This window comes from Annulohypoxylon truncatum (assembly GCF_022578515.1).
Source record: "Annulohypoxylon truncatum strain CBS 140777 unplaced genomic scaffold F4807scaffold_11, whole genome shotgun sequence".
NCBI classification, from domain to species: Eukaryota; Fungi; Ascomycota; class Sordariomycetes; order Xylariales; family Hypoxylaceae; genus Annulohypoxylon; species Annulohypoxylon truncatum.
The window spans coordinates 794,972-819,397 of NW_025953797.1; the positions used below are offsets into that span (position 1 = coordinate 794,972).

The 24,426-nt window shown below is 48.5% G+C and overlaps 7 protein-coding genes across 7 annotated transcripts; 3 read left to right on the top strand and 4 right to left on the bottom strand.

The window, feature by feature from the left end:
• Positions 1-49: 49 nt before the first annotated feature.
• F4807DRAFT_48032 (FAD dependent oxidoreductase) lies at positions 50-1,980 on the bottom strand. Its single transcript, XM_048003088.1, has 3 exons — positions 1,439-1,980; positions 1,143-1,378; positions 50-1,080 (listed from the first exon to the last, which is right to left on the bottom strand). The coding sequence occupies exons 1-3, from the start codon at positions 1,459-1,461 to the stop codon at positions 263-265; spliced, it is 1,077 nt and encodes a 358-aa protein (XP_047855556.1). The 5' UTR covers positions 1,462-1,980; the 3' UTR covers positions 50-262.
• A 6,093-nt stretch (positions 1,981-8,073) lies between these two features.
• F4807DRAFT_47888 (uncharacterized protein) lies at positions 8,074-9,707 on the top strand. Its single transcript, XM_048003087.1, has 3 exons — positions 8,074-8,653; positions 8,706-9,278; positions 9,331-9,707. Exons 1-3 carry the CDS (start codon positions 8,484-8,486, stop codon positions 9,587-9,589), a joined length of 1,002 nt encoding a protein of 333 aa, XP_047855557.1. The 5' UTR covers positions 8,074-8,483; the 3' UTR covers positions 9,590-9,707.
• Positions 9,708-13,404: 3,697 nt separating this feature from the next.
• Positions 13,405-15,737, bottom strand: F4807DRAFT_48111 (uncharacterized protein). The gene is made up of 3 exons (XM_048003089.1): positions 15,388-15,737; positions 15,273-15,338; positions 13,405-15,222 (listed from the first exon to the last, which is right to left on the bottom strand). Exons 1-3 carry the CDS (start codon positions 15,566-15,568, stop codon positions 13,658-13,660), a joined length of 1,812 nt encoding a protein of 603 aa, XP_047855558.1. The 5' UTR covers positions 15,569-15,737; the 3' UTR covers positions 13,405-13,657.
• A 1,122-nt stretch (positions 15,738-16,859) lies between these two features.
• Positions 16,860-18,437, top strand: F4807DRAFT_48135 (NAD(P)-binding protein). The gene has a single exon (XM_048003090.1). The coding sequence runs from the start codon at positions 17,101-17,103 to the stop codon at positions 18,178-18,180; it is 1,080 nt and encodes a 359-aa protein (XP_047855559.1). The 5' UTR covers positions 16,860-17,100; the 3' UTR covers positions 18,181-18,437.
• Positions 18,438-18,511: 74 nt separating this feature from the next.
• F4807DRAFT_459270 (AP-2 complex subunit sigma) lies at positions 18,512-19,013 on the top strand (the record flags this gene model as incomplete). The annotated part of the gene is made up of 2 exons (XM_048001331.1): positions 18,512-18,543; positions 18,614-19,013. 2 exons carry the CDS (start codon positions 18,512-18,514, stop codon positions 19,011-19,013), a joined length of 432 nt encoding a protein of 143 aa, XP_047855560.1.
• Positions 19,014-19,955: 942 nt separating this feature from the next.
• On the bottom strand, positions 19,956-21,659 carry F4807DRAFT_459271 (uncharacterized protein; the record flags this gene model as incomplete). The annotated part of the gene is made up of 2 exons (XM_048001332.1): positions 19,956-20,878; positions 20,942-21,659. 2 exons carry the CDS (start codon positions 21,657-21,659, stop codon positions 19,956-19,958), a joined length of 1,641 nt encoding a protein of 546 aa, XP_047855561.1.
• An 823-nt stretch (positions 21,660-22,482) lies between these two features.
• Positions 22,483-23,924, bottom strand: F4807DRAFT_421322 (DUF292 domain-containing protein). Its single transcript, XM_047997577.1, has 2 exons — positions 23,715-23,924; positions 22,483-23,625 (listed from the first exon to the last, which is right to left on the bottom strand). The coding sequence occupies exons 1-2, from the start codon at positions 23,736-23,738 to the stop codon at positions 22,747-22,749; spliced, it is 903 nt and encodes a 300-aa protein (XP_047855562.1). The 5' UTR covers positions 23,739-23,924; the 3' UTR covers positions 22,483-22,746.
• Between the last annotated feature and the right edge of the window lie 502 nt (positions 23,925-24,426).

A 24,426-nucleotide genomic window follows, 5' to 3' on the forward strand; every position in this document is an offset into this window, starting at 1 on the left:
CCACCAGTGCATCATTGCTTAGCACCTACTGATGAACATTGCTTAAGCACTTCATTCTGAGCTCCAAGTTAAAAACTTACCTACTACCATACTAAATGCTCTTGGATTGGGACGAGATATTGACCTATAGAGAGGCTGTAATAACCATTAGTTAATGTCATTCGTCTTGTATAAGTCTTTATAAGATACTAGGTATGTTGTTGTAGTCTTAAGAATTATTCATCTATCAACGAAATGTAGTATCATATAAGATCTAGCAACGCTACAGTCGAGGACGACTAAGAATCTCATCCACAAGCGCGACAACGTCCTGCGCACAACCATACGAGCCCTGGTAACCCCAGCCGGCATGTCCATAATTATGAACCACCCAGGTACCATCAATATTCTCCTTCTCGATCCTCACGCCACCCTCCCTCCACGGACGCAGACCCACGCCGTGGCGGACAACATCCAAGCCCTCGACGCCCTTCCCGCCCGTAAGCTCGGGCATCATCTCCACCGCCCGCCGCATGATCCGCATGGCGATGTTGGGATCCGGCTGGCTCTCCCAGTGCCCCTTCTGGTAGGTACCTCCCAGGATCGTGCCGCCGCCGGAGGCCCGCATCATGATGTAGCAGACCTCGTCGGCGGCGTCGTCCGTGCCGGACTTCGTCAGCATGTACGGCGCCTCGTTCCTGACGACGACGACCTGGCCGCGGATCGGCACGACCTTGCTATCCATCACCCCGCCAAGCCTAGAAGCCATCAGCCCCGTGGTGTTGATCACGACGTCGGCTTTGCCGCCGCTGTGGCTCAGGCCCGCGGCCTCGGAAATGTGCTTGATCTGGCCACGACGGAACACGACGCCGTTCGCCCTGCACTGCCCCACTAGCCACGGCATGTACAGCATGACGTTTATGCACGCGGAGCCGAATTCGCAGCCCGACGCCATGCCCTTGGGAAGCTCGTCCTTGGAGAGCTCCCGGAAGTCGTCGAACAGGGATTTGTACCACGGGTTCTCCTGGAAGAGGCCGTCGAAACTGTAGCCCCCTTTTCTCAGGGCCTCGAGATCCTTCTCTCGGCGGTATACGCGAGACTCTATGCGTATCGTTTAATTTTTACCGAATTCTTCACTGCGCCTAGCTTGCTTGTTTACTTACTTAGAAGGTGTATCCCGGCCTCGGGGACCTCTTTAGCGAGCCTCTTTATTTCTGGCCATGTACGACGTTCCCGAGAGCTGTTCTTCGCCGTTGACATAGGCAGGACGTTAGCGCCAGCCCACGGCGAGGCGTACTCGATATCGTAGTCGCCTGGCATATGCTTTGCCACGACCGTAATGACATTGTCCTTTTGCTTCGATAGCAAGAATGCCGATGTCAGGCCTGACACTCCCGCACTATTGGCGATGGCGTTAGCGCTTGAGCTCCTCGGGAAGGGAACAGCCGTCCCGACTTACCCAACGACTACGATGTTTGGCATATTAGCGACGATATCTCCACGGATTGGCCTTAGTCAAACCACAGTTGCGGATACAAAACCATATGTTTATTAGCAATACGATCAATCAAATCTAAACGCCAAGCGGCAATTATAGCAATAGCGTCTGAGTAGGACTATCGTCTAGCTGCTTGGAGTCATCCCGTAATACGGAAGCGAAGGACGCATCCCGTCAATACGCTAGCCGTCGTGGTTACGATATGGTTCGATAGCGTGGTGTTGTCTCCGCATCGGCACTCCGCTTCTTACTCACTTAGTCACTCACCGAGGTCGACTTACCCGCTGTGGGGTTTCCCGACGCCGGTCTGAGGCCGATCTGTGATCCCCTATCAACGTGAAAGGAAGTCCAAACAATTTGGGATTCTCTACCCACCAGGCCCCGGAATTTGGTGGCATGATCTAATTTACGTAAATTTACACCAGATAACCCACCAACCTATGTTCTAAAATGAGATAGAAATGCTTTTCTTCTTTAGAGAAAGATTCAGTTCTTGAGCTTTTAGCGTTGATCCCGTTGGAAGATACGAGATGCACCGGCGATCAACACGATGTTGCCGAGTAGGAATCAAAGAGAAGACATTGCGGTCGAGCAAGCGGCCGCTACTCCGCTCTCAAGAGGAAGGATTACTCGACCTATCATCCACTTGTTGACTCAACTTCATACCACATGAAACGATGCGAATGGTCTAAACTGCCGCCTTAGACGCCTGCAATTTAGTAAACGAAGAGACAAATAGGTAGTGAATCAATCCCGCTCGTGCAGCATCTTAATTTGTCGTAAGTTCCACATTTTGCGTCAAGTTATTCCGAGAGTGCGAGTTTGACACGCGGACCGACGGATGTTAGGTTGGTGGCCAGGCGTCTATACATGTTCAGCCCTCAGGGGTGAGCGAATCCTTACGGAATAACCCCTTTTGACCAAGGAGAGCCTCGTTGGATATGCAGGGTGCGGCGTGTTATAATATTTATGGTTTCACTTCAATTTTGGAAGGACGGTCCGCTGAGGTCTAGCTTGAGTGTTCATATAGTAAACGTCTGTAAACACTCCACACTCTCCACCGAGAAAAAGAGGAAGAAATCAATTGCCCCGTTCTCTCGCGTCAGGAACCCGCTGGGTCCGGCGCCGGGTAAGGTGCCAATGCTTCCGACCATAACTCTGGGATGAGGCTTGCAGGAAGCTGCAGGTACTGCTTGAAATTGTTGGCAAGATACAAGTTAAACCTTGGCGACATTCCATGCGTACCTATGCTCCTGGTAACTTGTGATAGAAATCCACGAAGCCTGCCGTGCTGCACCGAGATGGAGACCTGAAAACGCATAAGCCGTGTGAATATAGAGTTCTCGGTTGACTCAAAAATTTCTTTATCATCAAGGCGATAAACCCATGATTACGTTGGCTAAGATTCAAAAACTCGTTACCTACAAATATTAAGAGACCATCATTACAATATTAATCGTATAGTAGCTAGGTAGATTGGTCGTATACTTGTTAAATCATCATTCCTGTTACACTATCATAGCATTAACCTTACCGTGATATGTGTCTTTTTAGGATGGCGTCTGCCCTTCGGCTGAATAGAGGAACAACGAGATGGATGCCACCAAAATTGAACTATAGTGGACGCATATGGAGATAGCGAAGGAAATAAACCAGCTGTCATGAAGACTCCGTAAATCGCACGACAAGAATAGAATAGAATATGCATACGGTACTCGAAGAACGTCGGCAAGTGGTCTTTCGACAAATAGATGCATCGCCTAGCATTTTGTTCCCGTAACTAAGCCGCGTCTAGCACATACATATTAAGTACCGCCTTGTGCTTTTGCGCGATTTCGGTGTGGCTTGGGGACAAGAGGCGTTCCAGGATGATATTATCGTGTAACGTAGATATATCGGATTTTTGAATCATGTCTCTCTGCTGGCTCATGGCTTCATGCAGCAACCCGGAGAGGCTTTCATCAATCTGCTACCGGAATTTATTAGTTTCCCGACGCCAACAGGTAGGGTCCATCGGGATGCGGGAAGGGTGCCAGCCAAGAAAACCCTGTGGATGATTAGCCGGCTTGCAGATCTGATGATTTTTGCAGAGGGCGATCTTGTTGAAGTTAGGCATGTATGTAGTTACCTCTAAGTTGGAATGGGTGGACATATTATCGCTCAATACTACGGGACAAGAATATGACGTCGCATAGGAACTCCGATGGTACGATTTCGCCGTAGCCAAAAGTTCCTTGGGTTGCTTGGAACGGATTTGGGGGTATCTCAACTCCTGTCTAGAAGGTAACGGCGGTTGAGCAACCTGGCAACTTGGGTCAGTCGACCCGGGATACTTCCGATCTGACCATGGCCATATGCACGTCATTGCCTTGACCTATAAGATCAAGCATAGATATTACTGTAGAGTAAACAGTGTGTCGGTGCATGTACTGCAGCTTTCAGACTTGATCGGGATGCAATGTGGTAGTATGCTGCTCAAACGTTCGTAAGTCGTCGATTGGAATGTAGAGGAAGGACTGTGCGCTCTCATATTAAAGTGTGTCCGTGCAAAATTGATTACATGATGTCTTAACCTGCTAGCCCGGTTCCTCGAAGGATGGAAGCGGTGAAGAAATACCAACCACTGAGAAAAAGGGAATAAGCGTACCAGCCAGCTGGGTCTTCGCAAGAAAGGCGGACGGGAAGAAGAAGGTGGATGCGAGCCTGCGGCGCTGCTGCACCGAATAGCCGGGACTGACGAGATAATGAGGATGAAATATACTTGATGACACATACGTACAATGCGCCTACATAATAGTGGCTGATTCCTGAGGCCTTAGGTCGCATACGTACTACCTATGTAGAAGGTTGTACATTGGTTTCACGACCAGCCGGGATCGTGCGTTCCAGTGCATTGGGATACGCCCAAGCGTAAGTGGTTCCATGCCAACGGCCCGAGAATCCAATTTGTTGGAACTTGAAGGGTTTTGCCACGAGTAATGATATGTCTTGGACGTAATAATTTATGCAAACCGCAAATCGACCTTTGCCGACTGATATGTACCTTGGTTTTCCATTCGAAACGTGATGTCTTGCTGACCTTGGATAACCTTCCTACCAAGCTTCGGTTGACCGCCTGAATCCAAGGGCGCCAACGCAGATCGATCCGGACGAAGGAAGAAGGAAGCAAGTACCGAACAACCCTCCACGGGCATCGGAGTATGGATATGACGACGGATTGCTTAGAGGATTTCTCCCTCTACCTTCCATAGCGTGATAAAGCCGTAGAACCCTCTTGTCTCTTGACAGCTAGCTACGTCGAGCTACGTCGCGTCAACGTAGTGCGAGGAGGGTTACATGGTGTAAGATGTGCGGGGCTATTCGCTGCAGAAATTGTCGACCTATTACCGTTGTATGTAGCCTACCCAATGCGGTGATGGAGAGGGGGATATCTGTCGGCGAGAATGGTGCATGAGAAGGGGTTGAGATTGTTTAGCCATTCTCGGAAATCTTGACTTAAGCGCACAGCGTATCGGCTGATTCGTCATGTTGAAGCTGCTAGGAAAACACGTTGTGTCAAGCGACGTGTCATCGCTAAACGCTACATATGATTTCCCGTCTTCGTCCACACCACCCCAGGCTGTCGGAACAACCTGATTAAATAAGATGAACCAGCTGAAGATTCGGAATGCTGCGTATGAAGCAGCTTTGCGGGGAGCTCGTATCCATCCCCGTATATTGTTTCGGTGACGGGACGAGACGAGATATTCTCTGCCGAATAGCTAAGATATCGGCACGGTATGCGAATTATTGAAGCTGGATACCTACTTTATCCCAACTGCCTTAACGTAGTATTGGGAACGCGAAGAGCGTAAAGAAAGCTTGGGTATATTAATTCCCGTTTAGTCGGGTTTTTAGAAACTCGTAGCGCAATATTGCATTGCAATGCGTTGGCCAGGGGTTAAAGAGGTTCGTTAAAGGAGGCTGGCTGCTAACGGTTGACAAGCCATGCTCGCGCGAGATCTCCACCAACAGCATATTGAAGTACGATTGTATATAAAAGGCAGCTAATGATAATTTGAAGACACCACGTTGTAGAGGGCCACATGTCAAACTGAGGGCATGACATTTGCTGCAGAGATATCCAAGTCGGGTTTGGTCGCGGACCACCATCGAAGAAGATATGCAGAGATCAATACCCAAATGACGGAACTTGGTAATTAATGATGAATGAGATGGGCTGGATGGGTGAGGGACGAGCTATGAGGCATGAGGGACGATGGGAAAGATGGGGTTTGCGGGCGGGAGAATCGATACTGGGAACGAATTGTGGGGAAAAGTATTTGAAGTTGACTGGGTCGTTGCCTACATTGCCTAGCAAAGAGAGTTTGGCACCTTCCGTCTGGTCTAAGGCTGTCCCGTCTAGTTGGATCCGCACATATTTAGGTACATTAGTACGCATAGGACCATAGGTAGTAGTTCGATGTACATCCACACCTTCTCTTTTTTCCCAACCCAATCCATGAATGTCCCAATGGAAAGAATAATCCACCGTTAGCAAGCGGGCAAGTGGGAACGCACATCACATAATATCCAATGTCCAGCCGCTCGGGAACCAGGTCCACCGTTTACCGGATGCAAGTACCATGAAGTATCGTACCTACTCACATACAACCGTGCTTCCAAGGTTGTGGTTTATCGAAACACATCGACAATGACCTTCTTCCGCGGACTGCGGACTGATGTGACTGCGGGGAGAAAGTCAATTCGACCAAACCGCCAAGCTACCTTAATTGCATCAACAGACCATGTGCACTTCAACCCACTGACACGACGTTGAATATGAGTGCAACCTTAATTGTTGAAGTATCACGAGTATGTACCTTACCTTACATACATGTAGACTCACATTGATATACCGACATACAGGATATAGACAACCCACACAATCTACATGACTTAAAGGAACGTTGTATTAAACTCTCTCTTCTTCTTCTTTTCCCCCTCTTTTCCTCCCCTCCTTTACAAACCTTGGAAAAGGATAATACCTGACTCGCCAATAGGCCGTCATCAACATGTAAGATTCCTATTCCCGTGCCGCCGTTGGTGACGCGTGGTACTGGGACGATTACGATTGATGATTGGATTCCCAGTAAATTCTTTGCAGATATTAGCGTAACAGCAGCAACAGCAACAGCAGAACAAACACGTTTTTACGGTGGGTAAAGAAAGAAGGAAGAAAAAACTCGTCTGGCAGCTGGCTCCTGGACCGGACCACTGTACTGTACCTGCTCGCTAGAAGCCGGGCATGGAACCGACATGCTGGATGTGTGTGCTTTATCACATCAGGGGCCTAAAATTGCAAAAGTTCCATTCTCATTAGCGACTGGGACTCTGAGAGGTCTGGAGACCCCAAAGCCGCACCGCTGGAAGCAGGGTTGAAGTAACAACCCGAGAGACGCTACCGAATAAACCCTTGGTTGCGATATGACACTAGACCAAGATAGACGGGCTACCGTAAGCTAGTAGTTAGCAGCCGACATGATGATACCTCCGTTTGGATGGGATCGATGGGAATGGATCTCGTACATACATAGATGAATTAATTATTGCCCTAATTGATGACATAAACGCCTGGTAGTGAATAAGAGGTCGTTGGGCAACAACAGCGAGACATCCAGACATCCAGAGAACCAGAGAGCCCTTTTTCCCCTTCTCCGCGCATCGCAAAGGCCCCCATTTTTCTCATTGACGTCCGCCCCATGATCACGCTGTACATGCTGTACAGGTGTTCGCCCAGTGGTCTGTCTCTCTCGTAGCCGAGCCGCCTAGTTGTTTGGTAGGTGCATGGATATCTTTACCGTAAGGGAGGCGTTGGTATTGTAGGTACCTTGCCCGCATACAGTATGCCGAGGTAGCAAAACTGTACCATAGTACGCTGTTGCATGTATCCATCGAATTGGGCGGCGGGAACGAAGGAGCCCTGGACTGTTGGAACCCAGAAAGAGGGAAAGAGGGAAAGAGGAGCAGGTATGTACATACCGCGTAGGTACCCCCAGCAGCGCCTCCCCACCGAGACTACCACGCTACGAAGTACACTTGGTACATTCGGGTCGGTGGAAACTGCCAAGCATAATGGCGATACCCACCGGTACGGAGCAGAAAGTCTGTTGGCTCAATCTCCTGTTGGCTTGCTGCGGTGCTAGGTCAGAGGTGTGCTAGGTACTGGCAGGCTCGTCCCACATCTTTCCATCTCTTCGTCTCTACACCTCTGCGAACCTTGGAAACTGGTACCTTACTTGCCTTATTTATTATCAATTTGACGTTGAACTAAAACCTTTTAACCTAGTAGAATACTTCCTCACCTGGGGTGACCTGGTGCCGGGACAAACTGCTACTCGTAACAATCGAACTACCTAACTAATCCTAAATTCCCACATTTTCTCCGTCTTCTTACTCTTGTTTCTTCTCCCCCTTCTTTCACACTTCTCGTCCAGCTCGCCCTCGAGATTGTCGACCATACTAACCACCAGCAGAAACATCAATTGATGTTTTGCCTTGGTCTTCTAGCTGCTTCAGCGTCATCGTCGCATCGGTATACCGAAGGACTGAGATTTCCTTGTTGTTTAGAGTAATAATCGGGAGGGAAGACGACCTGGCCGTCAATTTTGATGGCCTTAATGTTGGAGTCGTAACCCAGGAATTTATATCGACATTCAAAACATCAGCGTCGTTGTCCTCGCGCATTTCGCTTCGGAGGCTACTGGTTTTAAACGTTACTGTCAACAACTGCCCTTTGCAAAGGAAAGAGGCAGGCACCTCGACTCCCGTCTTGCCTTTGTTGTCTCAGGTGTAAAGCACATGGTTGCGTGGCTTAACTCGGGTAGGGCTCAGTAATTTGAGGCTTCGCCTATCATATTCGCCAACCACCTTATAATAAGCCATTACCACGCCATTGATTCATCACCATCGCGACCTATTCAGCAACGCAAGTGGAGGTAAAGAGGAAGAAGATAATTCAAGCATCATGAGTTCACCAGCGACCGCTCTCCCGACAGAGCCTGTTCCGCAAGATGGCAAGAAAAGGAAGGGTGTTGGTAAGGTCTTTTACCAAGTGAAGACCGTCTTCAAAAGAGGTGGTCGCTCGAAGAAGGGCGCTGTTGGTCCGACGGCGCCAGCTGCTGCCGTCATCACCAGGTAAATATTTGAATCCCCATATATAAGCCATTCAATATTGACAGTCCTCGAGTGAACCCGCTGCTCCTACTGCGCCAACCAGACTTGAGTATGAGAATGCTACTAGGATTCCTCGTATCCAGGTTCACGAGGAGCGCGTGCAGAAACTTGGCTCCAGATTTGGTCTAGAAATCAAGCCGGACGAGTGGCATTCGAGTGAGGGAGATGTGCTCCGTGTTGAGAAATCGGTCCGTATGCGAATTCATCGGGAGTGCCATCGGTGTCATTCGGCCTTCGGCGCCGGTAATGAGTGTCCCGGTTGCCACCATAGGCGTTGCAAGAAGTGTACTCGAAACCCACCTAAGCATACTGAGGAGGAAAGGCAGGCCATCCGGGAAAAGAAAGAGGCTCTTATTCGGAGGAACAAGCAGATGGGTCCTATCATTCCAAGCTACGACTACTCGGAGAACATTGTCTTGAAGCGCCCCAGGAAGGCTGCGCAGGATCTCGTTTATAAGGGCAAACCTCGTATGCGCGTCAGAAGACACTGCCACATGTGTAACAATTTGATTGCCGGCAATGCAAAAGAGGCTAGAGTGTGCGACAATTGCGGTCATAGACGTTGCGATGACTGCCCGAGAGATCCGTAAGTTCACTCACGAATATGCTTAACTAGGTTACATGCTGACATTTCATAGTGACGGCAAGAAGAAATATCCGTATGGATATCCTAATGATGCACCTGGTCAAACATTCAAAGGTGTATATTCTTGTCACGAGTGTAGGAGGAAGTTCCCGGCGAATACGGAGGATGGAACGGAATGTCGAAATTGTTCACACAAGAAGTGTCCGGACTGCCCACGAGTTAAGCCGAAGAAGGTCGACCCCGAACCGGACCCCGAGATTATGGAAGCCCTACGAGCCCGTATGGAGGCTCTGAAAACAGCCGAGAGCTAACAACTTTAAACACGCCCTATCTTGATGAAGAGCGTCTCGAAAACGCAAACTAGGCCCGACTATTATTCAAGAATTGGCATTGTCTTGCATCGCCCATCTTTCAGCAAATTTCGATCATCTCAGTAAAATCCGTCGCATTCGAGCAAAGTGTATATATCAGACTTTCGGAGGAGAGTCTAATGTGCAACGAATTACGATATGAGCCGCATTATACCACCTTCAGCACGCATTGCCATTTAAAAATCATTGCTACTTCTCCTTTCTTCGCAAACATTGACTAGACGGGATCGTTTTTGGGAGGCAAGAATATCATTTACGTTGGCTGTTGTGCGAGTCAGAATAAGCGCGAGGCGGTTTGCCCAAGTGGATATTTTTACTGGCGGATTGCGGTGGCATGCCCAGACGGAGCCTATCATGTCAATGTCGCCTCATTCGGAATTTTGAATCCAGGCTTATTACGTTTAAACATATAGTTAAAATGTCGTTCTCTTCATATACATTTACTTGATACCTACTACAATACTACTAAATTTTGACACCCTGGTAGCATCTAACGGTGTCTGTTACCCGGTATTTTCGGGTGGCACAGTTCATTGAGTAACCTAAACTGGCACTTTTTGTCTCTCCCTTGCATCTAACAGCCCGTAACTATAGTTAACCTTACCCTCCATCACCTACCCTAATAGTTCTGACTATGTTGGTCGCACCGCATGTTCCTGTGGTCACTCGCATGTCAAAGTAGCGGGACAATCTCATGCTAATCTTATGCAACTTTCCCATAGAGGGGTATGCGGCGATTCTAGCGACCAACGTGTTCGTCGATGTTGCGGCCCAGGTTCGCCTTGTGACGCAATTCTAGGGTGGGCTTACTACCTTAGATAACGTCTCCCCCATGGCACGGTCGCCTTGGTCAGTCAGACCAACATCAAACACCGGTATGTCGGAACCACGATTTGACATGTCGTAGTCGATGCGATGGAACTGTCCAATGGATGTTTGCGGCTCTTCACTCGCAGCAGAGAGCTCGGTTTATTTGATTCCTTCCGCTCCTATTATAATTATCTACCTACATTCATGTCAGGATTCGGCTCTGGATCACAACCTCCGAAGCAGACACCGCCCATCCCCCGATTACACCGGTGCAATCGCCGAGAGACGCCTCGGCGCTTCGGGGGACGATGTGGATTGGCTATAGTAGTTCCCAGGCTGTCGGGATTGGTGCAGCATCCCGCCTCTGTGGGCTAAGCTGCTGTAACCACTAAAAGAAAAGCAAAACGCTCTTACCGCGAACCGGCTTGTCGGGCGGGTGGCTTTTCCTTAGTGGCCACTCAGGGTACTTACACGACCACCGGAGTTTTAACACGTGCATTTGCTATGCGCTGTATGCGTTGTCCATGATCGAATAGATCAAGCCATTCGATCGTGATCTTACATAATTGATTTTGATTTAGGCGCTCAATCCATAGAGCGTTACGCGCTGTGACTTGTTGCTGCGCAAAACCTGGCTACCGCCTAAAGATTGGAACGGCCATTGAACGGTAACGACGCTACTCGAACATCGACGACAGGGTTAAGCCGAACAGAAGTCCCGACAAGGGGATTAGGGGGGGCGAAATCCCCGTTTTTGGTAAACCCTAAATTAGACGAACTTCCAAGTGGATAAAGAGGCAGGGGGCAACTGAAGAAATCTTCTCCGCGGGCTACCGGGCGACAACCAAAAACGCGGTTTCCGGTCTGAGACGAACGCAGATCTGCGACAAGCTTCTGGTTCCTACCTGAACGAGTAAATCAATTATGACAAGCAATTATGACAGCAATTATGACAGGACGGCAGGAGCGTGGTGCATGTGCCTCGTACATAGGAAACAGCCATAACTAACCCCGGACCCGACCGACTAGGGATCCGTCTGTCCCTTCTTCCCTTCGAGCAAGACCCGATAGCTTGGATAGGCTATCCCTTTTTCGCCTAGCGGAAACCCCGGGGTTCCTAAACTGGTGATTCTTCCGTGCTACCCTCCCATGGAAATAATGTGGTACCGAGCACCTCAAACTGGCTTAGCTCAATTTTAGTTTCGGGAGATTGGCGGTTCCTTTTCCTCTCTACAAGGTACCGGGCTACTTATGTACTTGTCCCTTGACGCACGTCCCTTCTTGAAAATTGAATTTGTCAGGTTAGTCAGCCCTTATTATCTCACCTGAGTGGAAATTAGGTAAGCCACCGAGCATAACTCGCGATGAATTGCCGTCAGAACCGAGTCCTGCGAGTTGCGGTCCTTGATATCATTCACGTCGACTCTGATTGGTCGATAAGTCGGTTTTCTTTATGCAAGAATAAAACAATTATCAAAACTACTACCTACCTACATACATACGTATATACATATTTGCCAGCCTCTCTGCTGTCTGCCTCTACGCGATGCGACGACGAGAAATTGGATATGTCGGTCTGTATATATTTCGTACGAGTCGCATTCCCGACGTCGCCACATAAAATCATCATGCCGGAAGGGCCTTACCGAGATCTGCAAATGCACTATTCCCGTCAAAATCGACTTGTGTTGATCACATTCCAGCCTTTTCATCACTAGCATCGTCACAACGCGGCGACGGCGGAAACTCCCGTCCCGCATGCCGTCCTACAATACCATCCATCTCCTTGAAACGTCATCTCACGCCTTATATTCATCGCCAGCCTCTTTGAAAATGCAAACTTGGGCACATACGCCGTACATATAATAGATAGCGGGTATGATTCCGCGTCGTTTTCTAGAATTGGGAATGTACCAATATCCCCGTACCTGAACCTTCCCCGGACGCCGCGGAATATTTAAAATTTCCCGATGGTCGGTATCGTTTATTAAGAGGGAAGTATAGTGCGAGTATGCTCGGCGAAACCATACACGTTAACCCGTCTACATAGTATTATTCTGTACACTAAAGCGGACCGAACGTCCAGCCCTCCGGCTTAAGAACCCCGTCGTCGTAAGTGATATTTACACATGAGGTAAGGCGGGGACCGGTTAGGGGATAGCAAAGAACACTTCAATCTTTTCACCCGGGATTATATGCACAGATGCCTTGTTTCCTTATCCCTACTCGGCCCTGGCAGTCAACATCTCAGAACCCGGTTTTAAAAGGAGGCGGTGCCCGAGGCTTAATTTCTTGCGATCCCTAACTATTAAAAACCCTACCAGCGGTAGCGCCTCGTTCGCCCAATCTAGGAACCAAGACGGCGAGTCACCTTATACCACGTGAGGATACTCCAGGATGTACGTAGCCATACGATGTAAATACGATACGATACACATTTAAGGTGCCATGGATCGAAAGCCAATTCTGGGCAAGTTCCACGTGAGTTCCACGTGGAATATACACACTGTATCGGACAGGGCATATGTATCGGTGATTTTCACAAGCTTATCTAATATTGTACTAGATGCTGGTTGAAATGAAGAAGCACGGGCACAATAAAAGAGGCACGGTAATTGCCAAGATACAATAGATACTAACCTCCTGTGCCAGCCCTCTCGAACTCGTTTGAGACATGCTTGATAGGTACACATCGAATACGGGGTCGTGCATGCTGGAATGCACACTACGTACCGATCTTTCTAAATACCTAGGATATCCTAGGCGTTGCACGTGTGGAAGCGCCGATCAAGTCTTGGTATCTAGAGCAAGACTATTCACAACACGCATCAGAGTACAAGCACGATTATGTAAAAGGGGAATCCATCAATTAATGTCCTAAGGCGCAAAATGCAAGGGGTAAAGGTCAAGGGGAGGAGTGTAAGAATGGCCCTAAGCCAACTCCCAATACACGGCTAATCAATCGGATGGCGAAGGGGCGTTGAGTCGATTCCGCGAACCAGGTGTTGATGGGGAGAAGACGGTTAGACTACCGTCAGAAAGTTTTGCTTCCTCCATCGAAGATGACCAAACTTAATGTCAAGCAAAAAAAGGTAGACTGAACCGCCCACCAAGAATCCGTAGTTTCAACCACAAGAACTGCAAGTGCTTATAATAATCCCCATTTCCAATTCGCCTAAAATGCAGCCAGGGACTATGCTAAATTGCTCGAGGCTGTTCCACGACCCGAGGTCCAAGAGATAAGAGAGTCCCAGGCGGGATGGCACCGGCGACAGCATCTCGACGGGTCTGAACTCTGCCAATTGTAGGACCCCATGAGTCGAGGCGCCGGTTGAGGGACTTCTGAATCGACGGGATATATCCGTCTCGCAGGTAATCGCCCCACTGTCCTTGGTAGAGCATCGGGCCGAGCTTGTCGGATTCGTAAAATCTACCTTTGATGAACTTCTCTGTCTTCGTGACGTTACCGCGCAATAGAACCCAGTCATAGTGAATACCGTATTTCTTCATCACCCCGTCTCGAAATTCTTTCTCACGACGCATGGCCGGAGGGATTTGTCCTTGGTTGAGTGTCTGCTCCGCTTCTTTGCTGTCTTGCAGGACCCAGATATCGCCTTCGAAGAGAAGTCGTTCATCCTGCTCGGATCTTTCGAGCAATATGCTCTTCAGCACCATAACGAAGGTGATATCCATGTTGTCCCACTGCGGGTGCTCATCTTGCTCAACGCTGACTCGGACTGCCTCAAACACGCCGATCTTCTCACAGCCGAAGAATACGCCCCCAAAACTTAGCCTGTTGGGTAAGTTGTAGTTCTGAAAAAGGTTGAACAAGGAATACGAATGATCGACGTGACTAGCGGCTATCTTCGAAGCCTCGAGGATTAACAACTCTGCTTTCTGATTCTCATCGCATAGCAGTTCAGATTCTATCACTAGCCACGGGACCTCTTCCATAGGCCGAATGGCAAATTCTTGAAGCATTTCCTGAACCTTAGGGACACTATAAGTAAGGAACGGACGCATATCAGCATCGGAACGTTCGACAACTTCGAGGTCCGTCTGGAAGTGAGCTAGCGGCTTGATTCTGCTCATAGATGTGTTGGTAGAATCTCCAGGGGTGTTTTGGAGAATAATACCAAGGCGAAAGGTTGGTCCCTGCTTTCTGTACCAAATTACTTCACCTTCCCTAAACAAGACAGATTCATCCGACTGAGTCTGAGCCTGAACCTGCATCGTGGGCTGCATCGTGGGCTGCGTTGTGGGCTGCGCTGAAACTTGCAGTTGTGCTGAGAGTTGTGTCGCGAGATGTGGCATGGATTGTGCTACAGGCTGTATGGCAGGTTTTGCCACTGGCTGCGCTGACGGTTGTATTTGGGGTGCCGAAGGGCCTGTAATAGCTTTGGCCGTTGACGTGGCAGCACTAGTTTTCTTGGTTGAGGCTCTCGTACTAGTAGTAGATGCGGGTGAGGCACTTCGTGACTTGCTCGTCAAATGGGCTGGGACGGGGACGGACTTAGGTTGGCTTAAACTTGAAGGTGTAGCCTCCTGTGCCTCTTCCTTGGATACGCTGGATGGCTTACAAAACCTGCAACAACAATTCTTGCCGTCATTTGTTGCATCAGTGATTAACCATAGAAGATGGTCAAAGAAGTCGGATGGAGTTCGGAAACATTTCAAAGCAGCTTGCTTCTTAGTCTTCTTCTTTTCCTTCTCATCCTCATGCTCCGGATACCCATACAGAAACGTGTCATTGCGAGTCTTGCCTTTGGTGAAGTATGTTAGTGAAGTCATGGACAATTTTGGATTTACTTACTGTCAGTACGAGTCTTGACTCGGAGTTGGTAGAACGGCGGCAACGCTTCTAAGGTAAAGGATTGAACTATTAGGAGTTAGCATGTTGAATTTACATGATGAATATTCTGACATACTTGAACCAGGATAGACTTGCTCGGCGATCATGGCTCCAAGCCGGTCACAGTAACTCCTCACAGTTGCTTCATCAGCGGGCTTGTGATCAGCCGGGAAGCGTGCCTCATCATACTGCATCCCATCACTGCGTATGCAGCGGAAGACAACAACGTCCTTAGAAGAATCTTTAGGACGATCCATAGTGAGTGAAGATCTACTTATTGTCTCAAGTGTTAAAAGGAACTAAGTAGTTAGGAAAAAAGAAAAACAGTTGAAGAATCCCTAATGTAACAAAATGTGATGGAAGGGAATAGAGATCGAAAAAATGGAAAGGAAGGGAGAAAGATAATTTTCAATGGTAGTCCGCAGAAACCATTTCATAGTTTCAAATTCGGTTAGGGTAGTTCATTATGAAGTCGTCTATTCTTTAGAAGCTCATAAGATGGCGTACGACTGATCGTAAATTATATCAGATGAGGCTAGGCTGGTGATATCGCGAAATTGACGACCTTCGTCAAGAAGCAATACGTTTCAGACGGCTCAGCACATAGCCCAGGTAAGACTCGTAATCATGGGCGTGAAGGCAGTATTGATGAGCCGTACTATAGACTTAGATGAAGCCGACACTGTATGTTGATATGTTGATGTGTGTTAAGGAGCGTAGAGATCAAATTAGTGAATTTATTATCACCAATCGGAGTTTTGGATTGAGTCTAAAAGTGCCTAACTGCGCCACGGAATACTTAGGTGCTGGTGCTACCTAGGTGTGGCTTTAGTCTCTTTGCATCTGTTTCAAGGTTATCCCTTTGACTGGGCTGAGTCTAGAACCCACAAAAGCTTGGCTCTGATCAACCGATAGCATCACTTAAACATGCAGTAGTTACTTATTCTACCTTCCATGAGTTCTACGTAAGCGAGTAGATATGTTTAAGAACAACAAAAAGCCACTCTCTCATTCAACAATAACATGGTGGTGCCATTAATTATTAATTAAAACTCATATTACAGCTACTGTTAATTTCAGACTTGTATATTGTCTTAGAAGATCCGGACTGGCTGACTGGGTCATCATGCATACAAATCAGCAACTGCTTTTATAATTCCACTAATGAATATTAAATAATTAGTTTTCCTTTGATAAAGGTTCGAATCGACTTCATCCCCCTGGTTTGGCTGTTTTTTAATCGTGGTTGGGATGAATGATATAATAAAAACAACGAGATTCTTTAAACTGTCAGAAATAAATCTCATCGAGACAAGAGCCTATACCACAACGATATGATACGAAATCAAGAACTGCTCATATTTCCTCGTTCCACAGCTGGTCTAACCAATCATGTTGTTAATAACTCTTTAGTAAACAATCTTCAGCAATCATCCTCGGATTTTGGAGTTAACGGAGCAGGTACCTAATAACTCAGGTCTCCGGTAGCTATTTATTGAAGAGGCTAACGATGCCCGGCGTTATACAGCTAAAACCGAGAGATGCATAGAAGCTTTGACAACATCACAGGTGATGGTTCCTCGCTACAAATCGCGGGCGTCAGCAGCACGACGGCGACTTTTCGATTGACATGTCGTTTAGATATAAAAGGTCGAAGACGACGACGAGGATGAACAAAAAAACATTAGCCTTAGGAAGAACAATTCAAAACGCAAAAACCCGTTTAACGTAGATCTATCTCGTCTACTCGAGCTTTATAAAGGCAAAACAGCAAGACTTGCCAGAAACAATGTCAACCTACAGCCGAGAAACCGAGGGCCTCGCTCTCGTGCACAAGTTTGCCGACCAGGTAAAAGGAAGGACATGTAAGGCCCACCTCCCAACTTCCCCTAACATTCTCCCCAGACTACCAATACTTATCTACCTAGTCCTCCTAACCGGCCCCAGCCCGGGCGGTATCGGAGCCGAGACCCTGATCTCGCTCGCCGCAGAGTCACCCGCGCAGCTCATCCTCGTCGGGCGCTCGCGGGAGAAAGCGCAAGCCACGATCGACGCCATCAAAGTAGTCAACGCCTCCGTCGCGACCAAATTCATCGAAGCGGACCTGACCTCGCTCGCGAGCGTGCGCAAAGCGGCGCAGTCCATCCTCGCGGACCCGGAGATCCCCAGAATCGACGTCGTCATCAACAACGCGGCCGTGATGGCCACGCCGTTCGAGCTGACGCCCGACGGCATCGAGCTGCAGCTGGCGGCCAGCCACCTGGGCCACTTCTTGCTAACAAACATGATCCTACCGAAGGTGCTCGCCGCGGCCGCCGCGGGGCCCGGCGGCGCGCGCCTCGTCCTGCTGACCAGCTCCGGGCACCGGTACTCCGGGGTGCGGTTCTCTGACCCGAATTTCGCAGAGCCGGGCTCGTACACGCCGTACGACGCGTACGGGCAGGCGAAGAGCGCCGTGATCCTGTATGCGGTGGCGCTGAACCGGCGGCTAGCCTTGCGCGGCGCGCGGGGCGTGCGCGCCTACGCTGTGCACCCGGGCAGCGTGCAGACGAACCTGCAGAGCCACGTGATGAAGCTGGCGCCGGAGGAGTTGGCGACGATGATGGACGAGGTCTCGATGCGCGTGATGGGGATGCCGCTCGCCGAGACGAGGAGGCAGAGCCCGTGGCTGACGCTGCAGCAGGGGTGCGCGACTACGCTGCGCGCGGCGCTAGATCCGGATCTCGTGAAGCAGGAGGGCGTGTACTTGCAAGATTGCGAGTTGACTACCGATACGAAGTTGGTCAAGGAGTGGGCGACGGATCCGGAGCTCGCGGAGAAGCTGTGGACGTTGAGCGAGGAGTTGGTTGGGGAGAAGTTTGATATATAGGAGTTATAATTCCATAGATAACGATTACATACTTGTAGAATCCAGTCCTTAAGATAATTACATAGATGAAATAAGTGTAACAGTATTCATATAGACACCCCTTTCTTATTAATTGCGAGTTCGAAGCAGTGATTCCTTCCCAATAATGACGGGATATCGGAGGTCGTACCTGACAAGCCACATCGTGTAAATAAGTAATCGACACCCCATCATTCGCACTGTATTTCATATGCCCCACCACCAAAAAGAGCCCCTGGAACTTCATTCGACATTCAATGTTCATACTTTCCGACGGGCTCGAATCGCGACACCCACCGTTGCCGCGTCCAAGATGTTGTCATTCATATTAATACAAAACCGACAGTACGTTCCCATCCACACCCTCCATCTACTCACCCCAAGCACCAGACTAACCCATTCCCCCCAAAACCAGAGGCAAGACGCGCCTGGCGAAGTGGTACGTGCCGTACAGCGACGAGGAGAAGATCAAGCTGAAGGGGGAGGTGCACCGGCTCGTCGCGCCGCGCGACCAGAAGTACCAGTCCAACTTCGTCGAGTTCCGCAACTACAAGATCGTCTACCGCCGCTACGCCGGCCTCTTCTTCTGCGCCTGCGTCGACACCAACGACAACGAGCTCGCCTACCTCGAGGCCATCCACTTCTTCGTCGAGGTCCTCGACGCCTTCTTCGGCAACGTCTGCGAGCTCGACCTCGTCTTCAACTTCTACAAGGTCTACGCCATCCTCGACGAGGTCTTCCTCGCCGGCGAGATTGAGGAGACTAGCAAGCAGGTCGTCCTCACCCGTCTCGAACATCTCGATAAGCTTGAGTGAAGGGCTCGTGGGCGATGACCTACGTGGGGGGGATACAATGAACAATAATTAATCAGTCGATAATGGGGTCGATTCCGCGTACATAAACTTGCTTGGGCTTGAAGATATATATTTCTAGGTAGAGGCGTCTGGCGTCCCTCGGCAAGATTGGCATTGGAAGGCAGTTTGAATCTCACAATCATACAACGGCAGTTGGAACTTGACACCTCTTATTATTAAACTTGGAACAGGTCCCATGTCTATCCTCGTGGAGGAGACTACGAACGTCTTGACGGCTGCTAAGAATTTGTTATTGCAACTTCCATGAATCTTATCCAGCTAAAGCTATGTGGGCAATGAGGTGGTCATTCATCCGACTCGTTCCGATGCCAGAACGACTTCGAATGTGATCAGTACTATTGTCAACCACCTCTGTAGTAACACAAGCGCAAAGTGCACCCAACTAATCCCTCCCTTCAAACGGATCCTTCGAATGAGCTTCCATCTTAGTGGATACTTGAGCATTCTCATAGGTTGCTGTGGTACATGTAAGAGAGTCCTGTATGGATGGCATCCTGGGAATTTATCGGTTAGCAATCAACTCCGACTTTAGGGGTGCATATGTGCAGCATTACTAACTCTTCGTGGAGAGGGGGGGTTCAGTAAATTTTGCTTCGCAAACGGTTTAAAGCATAGTCGTTTTACGGCCTCCCCCGCAAATGCAAAATACGAACAGAAACTCAAGGGATTGCGTTGGTATCTGACGAACCATCAGGCAGGCAAGGATACCAGTTGAATCTTCGTATCAGATCCATTCCAACACGAAGTTCAAAGCTTCCAGGTGAGTATATCGGTATCTCCTGTGGCCGGTGTTCTGTTACCACTTCTTAGTATCATGAGTTTGAATGTACAATAAGGACAAAGAACCCATTTATCGAGGCCATGTTCCCAAGCAACTCAGGGCTACTGTTCCGTTTGGGGTTTATACACCTCGTCGAACATCTCCACAGCGGTCTTTCGGCTCGCTTTTCTGTGGATGATAGGATTGTCGTGGCTCTTCAAGAAGGACATAATATCTAGCCCTGATCTCGATTTCTGGCCATGCGGGTCAGTGTCTAGTTCCTCGAGGAACTTATCGGCTTCCGCCTTAGCTCTCTCTGTCTCATCGGGGGTGTCCTCGGCGCCCATCGATCCATATGTCATCACTTCGTTCTCACTCTCGCGTGTGTCGATACGCTTCGGTTTGTGAGAGAAAGCGTATTCCTTTGGCGATAGCGAAGGACCCACGAATACGTCATTGTACGAAAGTCGTCCTATTTCCCCTTTCTGTGTCTTGCCCAACTCCAGAGATGCACGTGGGTTTCGTTGTAGGTGCGCCGCTTTAGATCCACGGTAAGGGAGCGCAGGGGATGAGGTTTGAGTGGGTTCGTGACGGCGGTTGCCCGAGCCTTGTTCGTGATCGTAATTCTCTACAAAAGCCACCCGTCGACGGGTTGTGTAAGGCGAGGAGCTACGATCGCGGAACCTTCCATTACTATCACGATCACTTCCCCCAAATCGCAAGTGATCATCACTTCCATATACGTCAGACGCCTGATGAGGGTAGTTATCTCTGGGGCTTCGTGAGCGGTGCCCAAAAGGTGGAGTGAGACGGTAATTATCTCGGCCACGCGTTTTAGCTTCTCGCTTGGGTGTTTTAAGCCGACGTCGAGGACGATCTTCTTGATTCTGGCGCTGTTTCGTCAAGGATTGCCCTTTCTTGTTCTGGGGGCACAAGGTTGCATAATGATGACCCTTCTTCTGACAGATCTCGCACGTGTAGTTTGAAGGCGGTGGTCGATCCCATTTTGGATCTAGATTGGTAGGGCAAAGTTGAATCCAGTGTCCTATAATATAGATTAGTGCAACTGTTTTTTTTCTTTCATACCTACTCAGAGTCGTTTCCTTACCTGGCTTGTGGCAACGATTGCACACATACAATGGCGGCGGCGAGGAATCTAATAAAGAAGACTTCGTGTGGCTAGGAAGCTTCTGGGGACAATTCTCCAATTTTACTGGGGTGGACCCCCCCTTCTCGTTCTCTTCTTTTATCTCTTCTTCTGCCTTCGTGGTCTTCTGGGGGATGGTGCTGCGGAAGCGCTTCCTATCTCCTAGCGGAACTGTGTTAGACCCAGATTTTCGTTTTCCTCCGCCAACAAGGCGAGTGATTTGGTCATCTGGGCTAGCTGAAGAATCTCGTTCCCGGTCAAAACCTGAAGGCCCAAAAGACCAGTCGGGTTCTGAACTTGAATTACGCTTAGCCTGTTCAAATAATTCGAGAAAATCTAGGTGGACCATCTGGTATCTGCGTATGTTTGCAGGGTTCTCTGCAGCGTCCTTGGCCTGCCATCCTTTGAAAGCCGCGTCTACCTCACTTTCAATGAATGACATTTGGTGTAACTTCCCGGGTACCAGCAGAAGATCTATGAATTCAGACAACAAAGACTTCTGCTGAATATCCCTTATGATACGTTCATGGAGCCATCCCATGAAAACTTGGAGGACTTGCTGTCTAGGCAGTATGAGTATGCCACGCTGAATGTTGTTGATCTTGACCTGAAGCTCCTTCAGGGTGATGTCAGCTAGGCCATTCACCCCCAAGGCCTCCAAGATTGGACTAATATCCATCTTGGCAGTGGAAAATAGAGTATATGAATGTGTGAACGTTAGAGTGTAAGTGATGCATGGAGTCTCAACGAGACAAATGAACTCGAATCGAGTAGTGTAAGCGTCTTAGAAAAGGGAGCGTAGGAGACTGTAGGGCTAGAGTCTGAAGATTCTCGCTTTGAGACGACACGAGAGGCGGTCGATTATTGTGATTGTTTGTTTACCAACGCATCTGAGCTGCAAGTCTTGAGTTGCAGATCGGGTGTGAGTTCAAATTTGGTGCACCTCTGATTATTCAGAGTAGAAGGGTTTATTGGAAGATGGGAATGAGAGACACAACACCCATAAAGGGAACATGCTCGGTGTATGAGAACATTGAAGGTGTGTTAGGGAACAGGTACGTGGAGAGATGGGGGTAAGAAATTTGGGAGGAAGAAGGTTGGGAGTAAGTAAAGATTTCGATTTAGGTAAATCACATTGCAAAATTCGCAGGAAAGGATCACTTAACGAACTTTAATAAACCACCAGACCTTATGAGCATCTAAACTGCGCTTGTTCCTTCCTTCCTTCTATTGAGATGGTTATATTTCTTGTACGACGGTGTCCATCGTTTAATGGGAAGTTGCCGCTGAACAAGACCCACGCCTCAGGTGACACAACCCCCTTTTCCCATTATATGTAAGAAGTATACATCTAAGACAATTCCAAAGGCTTATGTGTATAGAAGGTTCCAAATACACTCCCATTGTTAAGTATATACTCTCAGTATGCATGACGATTTGCTCATGTAATATCAACTAAGTATAATATAGTTCAACCCATTTAGAGGTCCTTAACAGGTATACATTGTGAACGATAGGCAATTGATTATTACTTGGGTAGATGTATGAACATGCATAGGAGACACCGTAGGTGTGCTGAGGCTTGACGAGATATTGTTATATGTAAGTAGGTAGAATTTTGAGTCTGGTAGTAGACTTAACAAGTGTTGAAATAATATTGAAACTCATAAGCACGCTAGCTAAACAAAGAGCGGTACTGTTCCATACTAGTACTTTGATACGTAGATAATATCCATCTTCCAATCATCACAGTAAGGCCAAGCAGGTTACCGCTTCAAAGCAGCAAAACGGGCTGCTAGTTCGTCGACACTTGTTCCGCTATTCTTGTCGTCACTCTTCTTTGCTATACCAGCATCAACCATTTTCTGACTAGGTTTTAGTTCCACTGAGTTTAGAGTGACTTTTGGACGAGGATTGTCTGTTGTAGGACTTGGCAAATTGATGTGTAAAGGAGAATTCTGTCCTAAGGATCGTGGAGGTGTCTCCCGACTTAAGGCTTCTCTTTCTTGGGCGGCTTTACTATCGGCAGGAAGGGGTGACTCGGGACCCTTCTGCGCTTGGTCACCACTTGGGCTATCATCCGCATCATTGCCCACATCATTGTCCACATACTCTGGGGGGTCGCCTAAATCTTTAGGTCGCTTTGGCCAATCGACCCCGTATGCCCTAGCGATCTCTTCTAGATACCCCTGGACAAGTTCCTCTCGAGGTGGTGTAACACTGAGCTTCTTTATGACCTTTTCAGATACTTTCTGATCCGTGTTCTCCATAGCAGACAGTACGAATTCTTTGCCATACTTCTCCGCAAGGAGAGCACGCACTTGTTGTAATTCCTTAATCTCTGTCTTCGGAGCAGCGTATATGATACTCTTCGCCGCTTCCTCCAATCCAGGATCACAGGTATGACCTTCTAGAAGCCCAGCACGTGCCAAAAGCAATTCGCAGTATAGTTCTAGGATCTCGTGGAGTTCTGTGGTAATGTCCGATCGAATAATGTTCTCGACTCTTATCCGTGCCGAATCGATTTTGCCAGCATCTAACAATTGAGCCATTGATCTTCGCGCCGTCTTGCCCATTTGTTCGTCACGTTGTTGTACCATTCGTAGCCGCGCGATAGACAGCTTCAGCTGTACTTTCAGCTTCGTCTACAGGATCGAGCGATTAGTTAGTTGCCTAGCTCTGTAGATGGACAGATTCCCCGCCGCGGGGCTAAATAAAAGAGGAATATCCTTACAACCACAGTCACTGATGGAGGCATGTTGATGATGCACAGCCCGAAGGCTCGTGAGATCCCTTTCGCAGATATGATAATAGTACTTGACGTACTATTACTGGGTCATACTTGGTGTATGTTCTAGGTAGGTTGATCGTTGCTAAGAGGTTGGCGCTAGATGTCTTATCGAGGAAGCACATGCAGCTCCTAAGATTGTCTTTGAGAACCTTGCAGAAACCCCGCGATGATCAAAGTCCTAACAAAGTCCTAATACTCTTTGATACGCTACCAATAAGCTTAAATTTGGGTAGCTGTACATTGTATCTCGGTAGAGCTGTGAATTACCCCTGTTAGTGCAACGGTAACACAGAGCGCCCAATAACCAAGATCGGACGTTTTTGGCGTGTTTTGGGATCCATGGATGATATCATTCGCGTGGAGTACCAAGACAAATGGGGTAGTTGGGGTAAGAATGGGGCGTCAATCAGTGGCCTTTTTAGTTTTGTAAACGACAACTTCTCAACTTCTTGTGAGATGGAGAAATAGACACATTAATGAAGAGATTGTTCACTATAACCACGCTATCACCTATCTATCTCCCCAGTCAAGAAACTGTACTACTTTCAAGTCACGAGGAGAAGTCCCACCCAACCTACTTTTAGGTATTTATGTGGACTTTCGACCACGATGAATAGATCCAAGTTTCAACTACCGCTGGATTTTGTGCTGGGAC

What these genes read in the sequence shown, in the direction of transcription:
- F4807DRAFT_48032 (XM_048003088.1), bottom strand. Translation starts at nt 1,461, where the DNA reads ATGCCAAACATCGTAGTCGTTGG. An exon ending in CCAAACATCGTAGTCGTTGG is followed by an intron (nt 1,379 to 1,438) that starts GTAAGTCGGGAC and finishes CATCGCCAATAG; the next exon opens with TGCGGGAGTGTCAGGCCTGA. An exon ending in GGCCGGGATACACCTTCTAA is followed by an intron (nt 1,081 to 1,142) that starts GTAAGTAAACAA and finishes CGATACGCATAG; the next exon opens with AGTCTCGCGTATACCGCCGA.
- F4807DRAFT_47888 (XM_048003087.1), top strand. Translation starts at nt 8,484, where the DNA reads ATGAGTTCACCAGCGACCGCTCTCCCGACAGAGCCTGTTCCGCAAGAT. An exon ending in GCTGCTGCCGTCATCACCAG is followed by an intron (nt 8,654 to 8,705) that starts GTAAATATTTGA and finishes ACAGTCCTCGAG; the next exon opens with TGAACCCGCTGCTCCTACTG. An exon ending in GATGACTGCCCGAGAGATCC is followed by an intron (nt 9,279 to 9,330) that starts GTAAGTTCACTC and finishes GACATTTCATAG; the next exon opens with TGACGGCAAGAAGAAATATC.
- F4807DRAFT_48111 (XM_048003089.1), bottom strand. Translation starts at nt 15,568, where the DNA reads ATGGATCGTCCTAAAGATTCTTCTAAGGACGTTGTTGTCTTCCGCTGC. An exon ending in GCAAGTCTATCCTGGTTCAA is followed by an intron (nt 15,339 to 15,387) that starts GTATGTCAGAAT and finishes AACTCCTAATAG; the next exon opens with TTCAATCCTTTACCTTAGAA. An exon ending in AGTCAAGACTCGTACTGACA is followed by an intron (nt 15,223 to 15,272) that starts GTAAGTAAATCC and finishes ACTTCACCAAAG; the next exon opens with GCAAGACTCGCAATGACACG.
- F4807DRAFT_48135 (XM_048003090.1), top strand. Translation starts at nt 17,101, where the DNA reads ATGTCAACCTACAGCCGAGAAACCGAGGGCCTCGCTCTCGTGCACAAG.
- F4807DRAFT_421322 (XM_047997577.1), bottom strand. Translation starts at nt 23,738, where the DNA reads ATGCCTCCATCAGTGACTGTGGTT. An exon ending in CTCCATCAGTGACTGTGGTT is followed by an intron (nt 23,626 to 23,714) that starts GTAAGGATATTC and finishes TCGATCCTGTAG; the next exon opens with ACGAAGCTGAAAGTACAGCT.